We start from the raw sequence: 12,293 nt of genomic DNA, 5'->3' as shown, positions 1-12,293 counted from the left end.
TGGGAGAGTGCTCACTTCGCCATAAGTGATATTGCATCATCACCACATATATGCATATTCAACCTAGTAATCTAACACCAACATCAAATAAACAAATCTTGAATTCATAGATGATGTGACATGATATATATATATATATATATATATATATATATATATATATATATCGAGATCGAGAGAGAGGGAGAGAGAGAGAGAGTCAAAATTGTCTCAGCTATATGTAATTTTAACAAAATGGCATAGCATACCCAATATACAAAACGACACCTCATGCCCAAACATGGAAATATGGCATATGGTTATGTGACGTTTTGACATTCATTCCTTTTCTTAGTAACTCATTGCCATGCTTATACATATGACCCATCTCATTAAGATGATGATTAAAAAGGAAGAATACTTAGTAGTAGGATCTAGGAATGGAGAAGAATATTCAGGGATCAAAGCTTCAAGTCTTGATTAATAAAAAATCTTTTTCTACATCTTTTTCCGCTCCATTTAATGTTGAAGTGAATATTTACATTGTTTCTTATGATGGAAAAGTGGATGATGAAAGGATTGATGTCTAGTTTTAATAGCTAGAGGTATACTTTGGTATTTAGTAGTGTAAAGATTAGCAATAGATATATTTGCAAGACTTTAAAGGATTAAACATGCATTAATGTGGTGGGAAAAGTATATGCATAGTTTAAATAGTGCCTTGATGAAATGAAAATGCTTTTTTGATCAAATGGCAATGTTTTTGCCACAAAAAAGGAAAATTTCCAAGATTAAATTATAAAGTGCAAGAAATAAATCCCTTGAGGATTATCAAACTATAATGAAATGCCAAAGGCACTTACATAGAGACATTAAAATAAAGCTAAGTAGCCCTCTTTGAAGCAAAGAACTTAGATGATGCATGAAAAATGGTCATATTCATTGAAGAATACAGACACAAAGCAACCACATAACCAAGAAATGAAAAAACCAATAGAAGGCACTCCATAACTAAAAAAATAGAAAAGGCATGAAATAAAAATAATTTCAACAATGTAATCTAAGAATAATATATGAATCATTACAATTGATATGGCATTTAAACAAAAAAATAATTCTTGTAATAACAAGAAACAATAATATTTACTGAGTTAAGTGATGAGTATGCAATGATTGTGTAGTTGAAAATAATTAATATTATATTGTATTAATGGAGAAAAGGTTACATGGTTGTAATGTAACTCCTTAAGATATGATTAGTTCCTAGGTTGTAGGAGTTTGTTCTCACCTCCCTATTTTGTTGTGATGTATTTATTGAATCATCTTTGATTAATTGAATCAGAGTGTACACTCCAGTTTGTGCAGCCTCTACGTGCAGCTTGCTCACCTGTGAGCTGCTGGTTAATTCAATTCATTTATTTTCTTTCAGTTTTCTAACATGGTATCAAAGCTCAGATTTGGTGAGCCTGGTCTACCTACAGAGCCTTATTGGCTACATTAGATCCCTAGTGGCTACAGTGGCCCAATGGCAACATAAGAGCCTCAGTGCTCACAGTTTCAGAGTTTAGGTGGTCGGGAGTGACATGCGTTACTCACAGGAGAAATTTGCTTTCTCACAGGTCTTAGCGTATCTCCAGCTGAGCACAAGGCAATCACTGCATTTTTTGGCATAACAGAAGCGATGATCATCGTGGATTTTGGAATCGAACGGTGATGATCGACCTTTCCTTAGAGAAATGTTGATCATTGCACCCAAAAATCACGGTTGTTCAGTGTGAAGGAGCGTTGATGTGTTTTTATGGTTATGTGCATGAGATCTTACCAGATCGGTGATGGATCTGAGTTGCAGACACAAAGATCATGGTAGAATGGTGGCAGATTTGTGATTGATTTAAAGGTTCTGGTATGTGTTGATATTTTTTTTTATTGTAGCTTGTAATTGTTCACTTGGTTAGAATCGACCAAAGATCGGGGGATCTGGAATCCGATCTGTCAAAAAGGAACAATTTCACAGAAGCCTATCTCAACGAGACTAACAAACTTGATGGGACAAATTATACCAATTGGAAATTCAAGCTACAGATTTTGATTGAGGGATCGAGTGCATGGTCAATTGTCAGTGGTGATGAGCAGAAGCCGACCATTTTGGCAGGTGGTACGAAAGCACTAATACAGGATTGGGATAAAAGGGAGAATAAGGTGAAAGTCTTATTGAAGATGTTTGTTAAAGACAACATTATCCCACATATCAAAGACTATAAATCATCCAGTGAGATATGGACTACACTCAATAACCTTTACCAGACGCAGAACACAAATCGCGTCTTGTCGCTCAAAGGCAATTTGTTTTCCATGAGGATGGAGGAGAATGATTTTGTTGTTGGATTCATTGCATGGGTCAAGGACCTGAAGGACAAATTGGGTGACATCAGGGAGAATGTGTCTAATTTCAATCTTGTTACAATTAGATTGAACGAGATGACAAATGACTACCAGATGTTCAACACAGGCTTATCTGCAAGGGAAAAAGCCCCTGCATTTGAAGAGCTAACAAGAATCCTGATATAGGAAGAAGAGTGGCAGTAGAATTTGAGACCACAGAGTGCCAATCTTGCTCTGATGGTGAAGAAGAAGCCATACAAAGGGAAACAACCACAGGGAGAGAAAGGCGGTGGCATTTTTTAGAAGAGATCATTTATAGCTATGTCTCCAAGTAACAATGGTAACAAATCTGACATTAAATGTTTTTACTTTGGGAAAACCGGTCATTTAGCTAAGTTTTGTTTTAAGAGATAGAGAGATGAAGCTAGAAATAAACAAAGAAACACATAGGGCACTTTGTCGATGAAGGTCACAGTCATGATCTTTGATTATTTGTAGCTGATTATGCTCTTTCAGTTGTTGAGGAGGATGAGGCTGAAACATGGTTCGTAGATTCAAGCGCGTCATCACATATGACAGGTAATAGGCATTGGTTCGAAAATTTTGAAGCTAACTACTTGTGGAGCTAACAAATATCTAGGTGATGACAAAGGTTATCAGATTAAGGGGTACGGTGATATTCCGGTGATGTTGCCTGATGGTAAGATCAGATATATTAAAAATGTGATGTATGTACCCAGGATCAAGAAGAACTTGATCTCTGTTTCAATGATGGTAGATCAGGACCCGCAAGTCAAATTCTTCAGAACATAATGTGTCATAAAGGACATCAAGAAGGAACAAGTTGCATCAGGAGTGCGTGTGGGAGGCTTGTATAGGTTGAACGAAAGAGCATGCCACACCAAGCTCTGGCTTCAACAGGATTAAAAGCCGAGAATATTTGGCATCAGATATTTGGTCATCTTAACCTACAAGATCTCATGCTGCTACAAAGAAAAGGTATGGTTGATGGACTTCTTGCTTTTCAGAATTTTCATTTAGATTGTGATGGATGTGCATTAGGGAAAATGCATAGGGAGGAGTTTCCTTTGAATGCTGATAGGAAGAAAAGAGATATTCTGGAGCTTGTGCATACAGATATATGCGGACCTATACAGACTAAGTCGCTAGGTGGTGCATATTATTTTCTACTCTTTACTGATGATTGCACTAGATTCTCCTGGGTATAATTTATCAGAAAAACGAGCCAGACATTTCAATGCTTTAAAGAATTTAAGAATATGGTGGAGAAGAAGATAGGGAAATTCATTAAGATTCTCTACTCTGATCAAGGGGGAGAATAAAATTTGGGAGAGTTCATGAAATATTGCAGGAATCATGAGATTATTCAACAATTCACAGTACCTCAGACTCCGTAGCAGAATGGAGTTGCTGAACGAAAGAACAGAACCCTTGTGGAGTGCACACGAATTATGCTTCAAGGTAAGGGTCTATCCAATGGTTTTTGGGCTGAACCCATCAACACTGCAGTATACTTGAAAAATAGGAGCCCAACTAAATGTCTTAACTTTAAAACTCCTTTTGAAGCATTTTATGGATATAAGACTGCAGCGAATCATTTAAGGGTTTTTGGGTCAAAATCCTTTGCCCATATTCCCAAGGATGATAGGAAGAAGTTAAACCCTAAGGCCATGAAATGCATCTTTGTAGGAGACTGCACTAAGTTTAAAGCCTATAAGTTGTTTAATCCTTTAACTCATAAAGTGTTTGCAAGTCGAGATGTGCTATTTCATGAGAAGGATGAGGAAGGAAATAAGGAGAATAGCCTTGAAGAGTGGCACATTCCATTGTTGATGGAAGAAAGCAGTGAGGACAATCAGCAGCAACAATAGCAACAACAACAGAAACAAAAAGAGGAAGAAGCAGGTGATGTAATCAGTAAGTCAAGCCCGCTAAGGTCTGAAGCAGACATATTTGAGGAGAGTCCCCTACCGAGAAGATCAGGTAGCCAGAATCAACTACCGATTAGATTAAAAGACTATGCTTTAATGTCAAACATTTTAAATGTTATAGAGCCCGCAAATTGTAAAGAAGCTAGTCAATCTCATGTGTGGAGGGCCGCAATGAATGAAGAATTTGAATCTATTATTAGAAATAATACACGGGAACTAGTTGAATTGCCTGAACAAAAAATACCCATAGGTTGCAAGTGGCTTTACAAACCTAAATTTAATGTAGATGGGAGTATAGAAAAGTTTAAAGCTAGACTGGTAGCAAAGGGTTATTCACAGAAAGAGGGAATTGACTATGGAGAAACCTTTGCTCTTCTAGCCAAATTGAATACTATTAGAATGTTAATTGCAGTAGGTATAAAACATCAGTGGAAGCTACACCAGTTAGATGTTAAGTCTGCATTTTTAAATGGTGATTTAAAGGAAGAGGTTTATTTAATGCAGCCTGAAGGGTTTGTTAAAAAAGGGAAGGAACATTTAGTTTGTAGATTGAAAAAGACCCTTTATGGTTTAAAATAGGCATGGGGGTCTTGGTACGAGAAGATTGATTCATTTTTCTTACAGCATGGTTTTCATAGGAGTAAGAATGATCAAAATCTATATACCATGTGTGATGAACAGGGGCAGATAATTTTGATTTCCTTGTATGTGGATGACATGATTATAACAGGTAATGCAGATGCATTAATAAAAGAAATCAAATTGCAGATGTCACAAGATTTTGAAATGAAAGACCTCAGAAGTTTACATTACTGTCTAGGTTTGGAAGTGTGGAGAGACTCTGGGCAAACTTTCCTTACTCAAGCGAAGTATGTCAGAAGGTTGCTTAAAAGGTTCAGAATGGAACAGTGTAAGACAACATCAGTACCTTTGCAGCAGAACCTGAAATTATGCAGAGATGATGGCTTTAAGGAGGTGGATGCTACTTTATACAGGCAGCTAGTTGGTAGTCTGATATATCTGAATACAACTAGACCAGACTTAGCATACTTTGTTAGTGTGCTAACCTAGTTTATGTCTAAACCTCTTGAAAGTCATTGGATAGTAGCAAAAAGTGTATTGAGGTAACCTGGATGATCAACGATATATCGTGGGCATTTAGTGTTGGAGGATCTGGGGTCATAGCATGGAGCAGTAGAAAGCAGAGCACTATGTCTTTATCTTCAGTTGAAGCCGAGTACCAAGTAGTATGTGCAATGACATGTGAAGCTATCTGGTTAAGGAGGCTTCTCCATGATGTTGGAGAAGAGTAGAAAGAAGTGACCATCATCAAATGTGACAACCAGAGTTCCATTAAGCTGGCGAACAACCCAGTGTTTCATAAGAACACGAAACACATATATACTCAGTTTCACTTTGTTAGAGAAAAGGTCGAGTCAAAATAATTTTTTATTGAATACTGTAAAACATGTGACAATATGGCTGATATTTTTACAAAGCCTCTTGGGAAAGTGAATTTTGAATTGTTTAGGGGGATGTTAGGACTTTAGGATAATCCTTTCTCCATTAAGGGGGAGAGTTGAAAATAATTAATATTATATTGTATTAATGGAGAAATGGTTACATGGTTGTAACGTAACTCCTTAAGTTAGGATTAGTTCCTAGTTTGTAGGAATTTGTTCTCACCTCCCTATTCTGTTGTGATGTATTTATTGAATCATCTTTATTAATTGAATCAGAGTGTACACTCCAGTTTGTGCAGCCTCCACATGTAGCTTGCTCGCTTGTGGTTAATCTAATTCATTTCTTTTCTTTCAATTTTCTAACATGTGTTTAGAGGTATGAAAAATGTTGTAATGTTATGTTATGTTAAACATTTTAACTCAGTTACATAAAAAAAAAAAAAAAACATCAATCCAATATGAAAAAAATATAATAATAAGATGTAAAGTGATATAATAATAATAATAAATAGAATATATATAAATCACCCTAAATTCATTTTGTAATTATATGTTACGTAAACATTTTAATTTGTTTAAACAAAAATATTTATATTCCATAAACTACCCTAAATTTATTTAAAAAAAAATCATCTTAAAATACAAATTTATATAAAAATCATTACAATTATTATTGAAATTAAAAAAAAAAACAAAAAATTCAACCGGAAACGATAATACTTAGTCACTCAACAGATCGTCCACCGCCAAGATTCACAGGGATTGTCTGATGCCTATGTAGAATTCATGAAAATGTCAAGGTGAAATAATTGAATGAGTGAGAAAGAAAAGTCGGGGAAGGAAGTGCGGAGAAATTTAATAAGAGGAGAAATGGAAAGGAAAAAAATAAGTGATGGTCTGTGGTCATTGACAAGAAATTCAGTAATTTTCCACCATTAGAAAATGCAGTATACTTTTTTTTTAACAAGATCGGGTACTTATATATTAAAAAAACTTCAAAAGAGGGACAAAGTCCCATTACATATGCCTGAGGTAACATAGTGAAATTGGTACAAAATGGGCACGCAGTCCCGAGATCCAATTCACTGCTCTTGCTTCTTAAAATTTGAAAGACATAACAGCGATATTGCCGTAGGAACTGACCTAAAAGAAAACAGTATTTACAATGCATAAAGAGTTAACTTCAGAACTGGTTGACTGAATCATCTGGGGTTTGATCATTCTTATCGCTATGCTTGGTGGATGCTTCACCTTGCACACTTTGATTCAGCGTTTTGAATAACTGACAGCTTCTTCTAGATGGGTACACTTCTCTTTAAGTCCTTCTATTTCCACTTTCTGTTTTTCAAATTTTTTCTTCTTTGAATTATTCTCGGACTAGACTTCTGCTTTAAGTTCGCTGAAATATTTTATGAAACGAGCTATCATAAAACAATGCGCCTTGCAGAGAGCGCAACTTCTATTGGTTTCAATGTGGTCCAAGGGATTTTCAGCCATTGCTGGAGTGAGATTGACTGGCATTTGGAACTTGAAACTGATCTTGAACGATTGATTCCGGAAGGAAGAATGGAGGAGAGCAGATTTTCTGGGGATTAATGACAGGCAGTTCTAGGTGGTGAGGGCCTTAGAGCTATCCTGAGAGGAATTGATGAGCAACAGAGCTCCGAAAACTAGATGGGTCGAAAAGCTGAAGGGGAGAAAGATTACGAAAGAGAAGGAGGAGCCACCGAGATTGAGCTGAGAGGAAAAGAAAACAGAGATGGGGGCGAGGGGCGTGGAATAATGGATGCAGAGAAGAGAGGAGACAGGCCACAGAGATTCGAATGCCATGCAATTTAAGAGAGTCTGGTTCACAAAAACATGCCAGAAGTTAGTGGAAAAAAAATTGATATAGCAACAGGCTGAAACAATACCTCTCTCAGCAAGGGATAGAGGAGAGATGACTCTCCTACCGAGACCACTATGGCACCTATTACACACAGCAAGCTGCCTGCTTAGGAAGCAGCAGAAACCTGAGTCTTTGATGAGCGAACTGCGTTCTCCTGAGTAGTTGTCACAAACACTGAATTTCTGATGAAACCAACGCACCCAGAGCTGCTTATAAGCCTGCTCGAGCACCGAATCCTCGTGAGTCTGAATACCCTTCACGGGAATGATCCTATCATGGGCATCATTTCTAGATTTACCTGTGCAGACTTTGTAGATTTTGAATTGAATAATACCAGAACTTTGTATGTCCTTCGCACAAGATTTTCCCAACTCCGATATCCAATGTAGATTATCTCTTTGTCTAGAGATTCTCCAGTCTGAACTATGGGGGAGATCAAAGATATTATTCGTGCTGAGATGATATGTCATCCGACTGCTTTGACTGAGAGGAGTTGTGATCATTTGGCTGAAATGATTGATGGATCACAGAGTCTCATGCCCAACCACGAGGGATAACAAATTATGGGATTGGTTTTTCATATAAACTATTGTTTTCTTTGACCTGCCCAATAGACCTATTCACTGCTTTGTTGGCTAGGCAGTCGGCCTTACTGTTAAAATTTCTCAAGACATGTTTGTACTTGATGATTCCCAACTGTTTGGTGTTTTCCACTATCCTTTGCTTAATTCTATTAAGGGCATGGTTATTAAAATCTCCCGCTGATTCCATAGCTGCGATAATTATTGCTGAGTCTCCTATTATGACTGGGTTTTTGGCTTGGAGATTTTTGAGAATACAAGTGTCGAGAAGAAAACTGTAGGCCTCCGCTTTGTTATTTGTCATATTGCCAAGTCCCCATTCGTAAGTAGAGATAACTTTTCCTTCTTGATAAAAAATGATTCCCCCAGCTCCTGCTTTGCCGGGGTTGTTTTTAGAGGCACCATCAAATTGAAGAGTGAAAGTTTTTTGGTTTTGAATCCACTGTTCTATTTCATTTTGGCTTCCCTTGAGTTTCCATTCTTTGTTTCTTTCCCCTGACTTAGCTGAGACTTGTTTATTCATTGAATACACCAACGGGAATTTGTTGAACCATTCCTCCTCTTCTTTCTGCCAGTTGTTTTGGTTGATTTTATACACTGAGTTTGCACTAATCATTTCTGCAATTAACCCCCAGGTCTTAGCCAGAATGAGTGTTGTATTTGGCTTTTGATTTTTGAAGATACATCTATTTCTAGAGAGCCATATTTGCCAGCAGAGAGCCGATGGGATGCATTTCCAGATTCGGATGATTGTAGATTTACCTTGTTTTGCATATGGGTAGCATTTCTCCCATTTCCTGTTTAAAGTTGTGAGCTGATCAAAATTTTCCATGGGCAACCTTAGTGGACTTATAATTTATCTCCAACAGTGTTGAGCTATGGAGCATTCTAAGAATAAATGTTGGCTGCTTTCTTCCTCCTTGCGACATAAACAACACATTGAAGGCCCTTGAATCCCTTTTTTCCTGAGATTTTCAGCAGTGAGAATTTTACCCTTCAAAAGGGTCCAAGCAAAAAAATTTATTTTTGGAAGACACTCGTTCTTCCAAACTGTTGTCCGAAGGTTCCAATTTTCAAGGTTGTTGCTGGGTTGAAGGAGCTGATACTTGGCTTTCACTGTAAACTTTTCTCCGCTTGGGTCCCAAACAAAGCTGTCTTGAGATGTTTTATTAATTGGGGCGGCTCCAGTCAGCGTTATTTTCAATTCAGCCCACTGATTTTTCAAATTATTTGGAAGAGGAAGGTCCTTCTAGGCAGACCAGCTATTTTGGTCCCAGACAGAAATGTCATGAAGAGAGTTTATACTTTTTGCATCCATCCAATTTTTCAAAGGCCTATACTGCTGGAAATGACTTCGGGGCTCCGAGCCCATTATTCTATCGGTCCATAGATTTATGTCTTTTCCATTCCCTGGGATCTTTGAAATATGATTTTTGATTTGAGGAATGACCTTTTTGATGAGTCTCCATGCTTGGGTGCATGGTCTTTCCGTGATCAGATCAGAGAGGATCTTTGAATGCTGTCCATTGAGGTATTTCTTTAGTAGAGCCTCGACCCACCAGCTGCCTTTTTCTACTAACATTCGCCACACAAGTTTGAAGCCCATTGCTTTATTTGTTAAACTTGGAATCCTGATGGATATGCCTGCTTTTTCAAAGGGAAGGATCACCTGTTCCCAGTGAACCAGACTGAATTTTTTTGTGTCTTGCTTCCCTCCTTGCCAGAGGAAGCCTCTTATGATTAGCTCCATTTGTTTATGGATGCTGGCGGGAGCCAAAATAACAGCATACTGATAAATGGGAAGAGCTGATAGAAGAGCTTTAATGAGGATGGTTCTGCCCACTAAATTTAACCACATCAGCCCCCAACTTTGGAGTTTCCCTCTCATTTTTTCAATCTGCTTGTTCTAGGTCTCGGACTTGACCACTTCCTTTGCCAGAGGAAGACCAAGGTAGGAGAAATGGCTCCAGTTCCTTTGAACCAAGATGTCCATAATTTGAGAAATCCTTTGCATTACTTGGGGCGAGACATTCCAAGTATATATTCTGCACTTCTTGTTGTTAAGCATTCCCCCTGAGACGGCCAGGAAGATTTCTAAAATTTTCTTGAATCTCCTAGCTATTAAACTTGAGGCTCCTCCAATTAGGAGTGTATCATCGGCAAAGAGGGAGTGATTGATTTCTTTTATACCTCTCGCTATGCAGATGCCAGTTATCGCCCTTTTCTTCCTTTGATTTTCAAGATGTATGCTTAAAGTTTCCGCCATAATGATAAAAAGAAAAGGAGAGAGGGGACAACCTTGTCTCAAACCTCTGGTACTTCGAAAGTAGCGACTGGGCCTTCCATTGATCAGGGGAGCTGTCCAAGGATTTGAAATACATTCCATTATGATGTTGATGAATTTGTTTGATATTCCAAACTTCTAAAGTACAACCATTAGAAACTGATGACTGACCCTGTCAAAGGCATTTGCCATGTCAAGTTTAATGACCATGCCTTTTTCTTTTCTTTGTATGCTACTATTTATGGCTTCCTACACAAGGATTACGTTATCCGTTACCTGTCTTTTTGGGACAAAACCTCCTTGGTTCTCTGAGATGAGGCTGGGCAAGAGCTTTTTCAGTCTATTTGCCAGGATTTTTGTGACAATTTTATAGGAGGCGTTACAAAGAGAGATGGGTCTGAAACGATCAAAAGTAAGGGGGTTTGGCTCCTTGGGGATGAGCGCCAAATGAGAAGTCTTGGTGTTTTCTCCCATCTTGTTTTTTTTGAAAACGTTTTTAACCATCCTGACAAAGTCTTTCTTTATTATGTCCCAATGAGTCTTGTAAAAAGCAATGGTGAAGCCGTCTGGCCCGGGAGCTTTGTCTAGATGCATACTCCGCGTGGCTTCTCTAATTTCTTCCTAAGAAACCTCCATTTCTAGCTCACTGTTTTGCTGTTCGCTGATTTTGTTGTCCAAAAGATGGAGGAATTCAGCATTGTCCAGAGGCTGAATATCAGCTAATAAGAGGGATTTGAAATGATTGTGGGCTGCTTCTTTGATTTCATCTCGCTCTTTTATTTCTTTCCCCTCAGCAAGGATTCTATCTATTTGGTTGCCTGCTCTTCTGAGCTTGAGATTGTTATGAAAGAAGGAGGTATTTTTATCTCCCGCTTTCAGCCAGAGGCACCTCGATTTTTGTCTCAGCTCCTCCTCCTCATGCTTGTTCTGCCTGTACAATTCCATAAAAATTGCTTTTTCGTGGACTTGTTCTTCCTCTGATATTTGTTGGCTTTCCTTTTCCTGGCTCCACTTTTCCAATTTTCTATGCAGCTTGAATTTTTTATTTTTCTCTATTATTGCATTCTCTCTTGCCCACTTTTTAATTGCTGCTCTTAAGTTTTTTAGTTTGGATTCCCAAACAAAATGAGGAGATCCAAAGACTTCGATCTCCCAGCTGCCCTTGATGATCTTGCTAAAGTCCTCCTTGTTGTCCCAATTTTTATTATATTTGAATGGGATTGGCCCAAAATTTTCTATTTTGTCTAGAATCAGAACCACTGGCTTATGATCTAAGGTTGTGGCATGGACGATCTTGCTTTTTATGGATGTGAATCCTACTGCTATACTTTCATGAATTAAGATCCTGTCCAGTCTTTCTTTGATATTTTGTGTTCCAGCTCTTTTGTTGCTCCAAGTAAATTTCCCATTACATGGTGGGATGTCCATGAGTTTATGGGCTTCTATTATTTCTTCCAGTGCAGCTCTTGATGGGTCACTGAGATATTTTCCTCCCATCTTTTCTTCAATGTTTCTTATTATATTCAGGTCGCCTCCCAAAACCATCTTACTTCTTTGGTACTCTTGCACCTCTGTTTTGACGGAGTCCCAACAAATTGCTTTATCCTTGTAATGATTTGGAGAATAAATGCTCAACACTGTGAATTCTTCATGTGTAGTTTTGTTTTTGAGATCAGTTCTGACCCACCAGTAATTTGATTTTTGGCTGATGAGCTCCCATTTCCTCTTGTTCCACAATGTGCCTATCCCTCCTGAGGCACCCAT

General features: G+C 38.0%; 2 protein-coding genes across 2 annotated transcripts; one reads left to right on the top strand and one right to left on the bottom strand.

The window, feature by feature from the left end:
- The first annotated feature begins 1,562 nt into the window (after positions 1-1,562).
- LOC149213984 (uncharacterized) lies at positions 1,563-2,547 on the top strand. Its single transcript, XM_089389236.1, has 2 exons — positions 1,563-1,598; positions 1,912-2,547. Exons 1-2 carry the CDS (start codon positions 1,563-1,565, stop codon positions 2,545-2,547), a joined length of 672 nt encoding a protein of 223 aa, XP_089245362.1.
- Positions 2,548-11,150: 8,603 nt separating this feature from the next.
- Positions 11,151-12,293, bottom strand: LOC149213983 (uncharacterized). The gene has a single exon (XM_089389234.1). The coding sequence runs from the start codon at positions 12,291-12,293 to the stop codon at positions 11,151-11,153; it is 1,143 nt and encodes a 380-aa protein (XP_089245360.1).

This window comes from Pinus tabuliformis, chromosome 1_1 (assembly GCF_031772625.1).
Source record: "Pinus tabuliformis cultivar Carrire ecotype Pingquan chromosome 1_1, CPIR1, whole genome shotgun sequence".
Lineage (NCBI taxonomy): Eukaryota > Viridiplantae > Streptophyta > Pinopsida > Pinales > Pinaceae > Pinus > Pinus tabuliformis.
This window is presented reverse-complemented; position numbering and strand designations above follow the sequence as displayed.